At 47.0% G+C, this 1,542-nt stretch overlaps 1 protein-coding gene across 1 annotated transcript in view; it reads left to right on the top strand.

The window, feature by feature from the left end:
- Window positions 1-1,171, top strand: part of LOC106806033 (crustapain-like) — a gene marked incomplete in the record, with an annotated part of 9,508 nt that extends 8,337 nt beyond the window's left edge. Inside the window, 1 exon segment of the mRNA XM_014807875.1 lies at window positions 819-1,171. Within this exon segment, the coding sequence (XP_014663361.1) occupies window positions 819-918 (100 nt within the window).
- Window positions 1,172-1,542: the final 371 nt, after the last annotated feature.

The raw sequence follows: 1,542 nt of genomic DNA, 5'->3' as shown, positions 1-1,542 counted from the left end.
ACACACACACACACACTACACACACACACACACACACACACACACACACACACGCACGCACGCACGCACGCACGCACGCACGCACGCATGCACTCACGCACGCACGCACGCACACACACACACGCACACACAGCCGGCTTTTATCTTACGGTGTACCATAGATCATGCAAAGAGCTTTTAGCATTAGGGTGCGCGGACGAAGCTCGCATGTTTTGTTTGAATGTGGTCACCAGGCGTAATAGGGCGTCGAAGTTGAGTGCTGCTTTCATTCAGCGTATTACTGTGTGGTACCCTCATCGCGATCGCAGCATGGCCTGAAATTTGACGGCTCGCTTTCAGATCTATTATATATTAAGCCTCACCGCCGGAGCCGAGAATTAAAGTGGGCGTATGCGATTATGCAACATGAGGCCCTTACCAGTTAGCAACGACGCTCCCCCACCTCTCAGCTCTGCAATCTTTGTTTTGGGCGCCATGCAAAAAGGCGACATTTTTGTTCGTTGTTCTCTGCTCCCAAGATATGTAACTGTTCACTGGCGGATCCAGGATTCCAAGGAGGTGGGGGTGAAAACAGGCGGGGGGTATGGGGGTCCACCCTCAAAAAAATTGAAATTGTAGATCGCAGGAGATGGTATTTGAGGCACTTTTGAGTACATGTACAGCTTTCATTCTGACTACGACAATTCTCATTTTAGTAGTACAATTCTTCTTCTTTTTTCACTTTCGGATCAACAGGGGGGCCATGGCCCCCTTTGCCCCCCCCCCATTAACTACGCCACTGTGTGGTTTGCTAACATGTCGCCACCACGCTATTTCAGTTTCGGTGAGGACTGGGGAGAGGAAGGCCACGTGCGCATTCTCCGCCGCTATCAGATTGCTGGCATAGGCAGCGATGCTGTGCTCCCTGTTCTACCTTGATTCATCCAACCAGGTGGCGCTGCAGGCCAAGGACATCATCGTGGTGGCAACATGCGTAGGTTTGCAATGTACGGCACGATTTGCTAAAGTAAAAATGTGGGAAACTGCTTAGTAACTACGATAACATATCATTTAATTTCATATTAGGGTTTACATGCATGTCTATACATATGCATACGCGAAAAAATGCATTATATGTAAACATATATGTCTAATAAAAAAATACTTTTTGATAAATTCTAAAAATAGTTAATCCTGTCTTATGCTTATATATATATATATATATACGCACGAAACACACGCACGCATATTGCTGCACACGCACAAGAAATCATCAATGCACCAACACGTACTCACATACGAAGAAAGCTCGAACACAAACAAATGCGTTTGTGTTCGAGCTTTCTTCGTATGTGAGTACGTGTTGGTGCATTGATGATTTCTTGTGCGTGTGCAGCAATATGCGTGCGTGTGTTTCGTGCGTGCGTGCGTGCTCGCTAATGGGTGTTCGCGCGTATGTATGTGTATACTGATGTGCGTATGTGCGTTCTGATGTGCGTTTGTGCTTACTTTGCCCACTGATGTGTGTATGTGTGTGTGTGTGTGTGTGTGTGTGTGTGTGTG

The sequence above is a fragment of the Priapulus caudatus genome, unplaced genomic scaffold, assembly GCF_000485595.1.
Source record: "Priapulus caudatus unplaced genomic scaffold, Priapulus_caudatus-5.0.1 Scaffold137, whole genome shotgun sequence".
Classification (NCBI taxonomy): Eukaryota; Metazoa; Priapulida; class Priapulimorpha; order Priapulimorphida; family Priapulidae; genus Priapulus; species Priapulus caudatus.
This window is presented reverse-complemented; position numbering and strand designations above follow the sequence as displayed.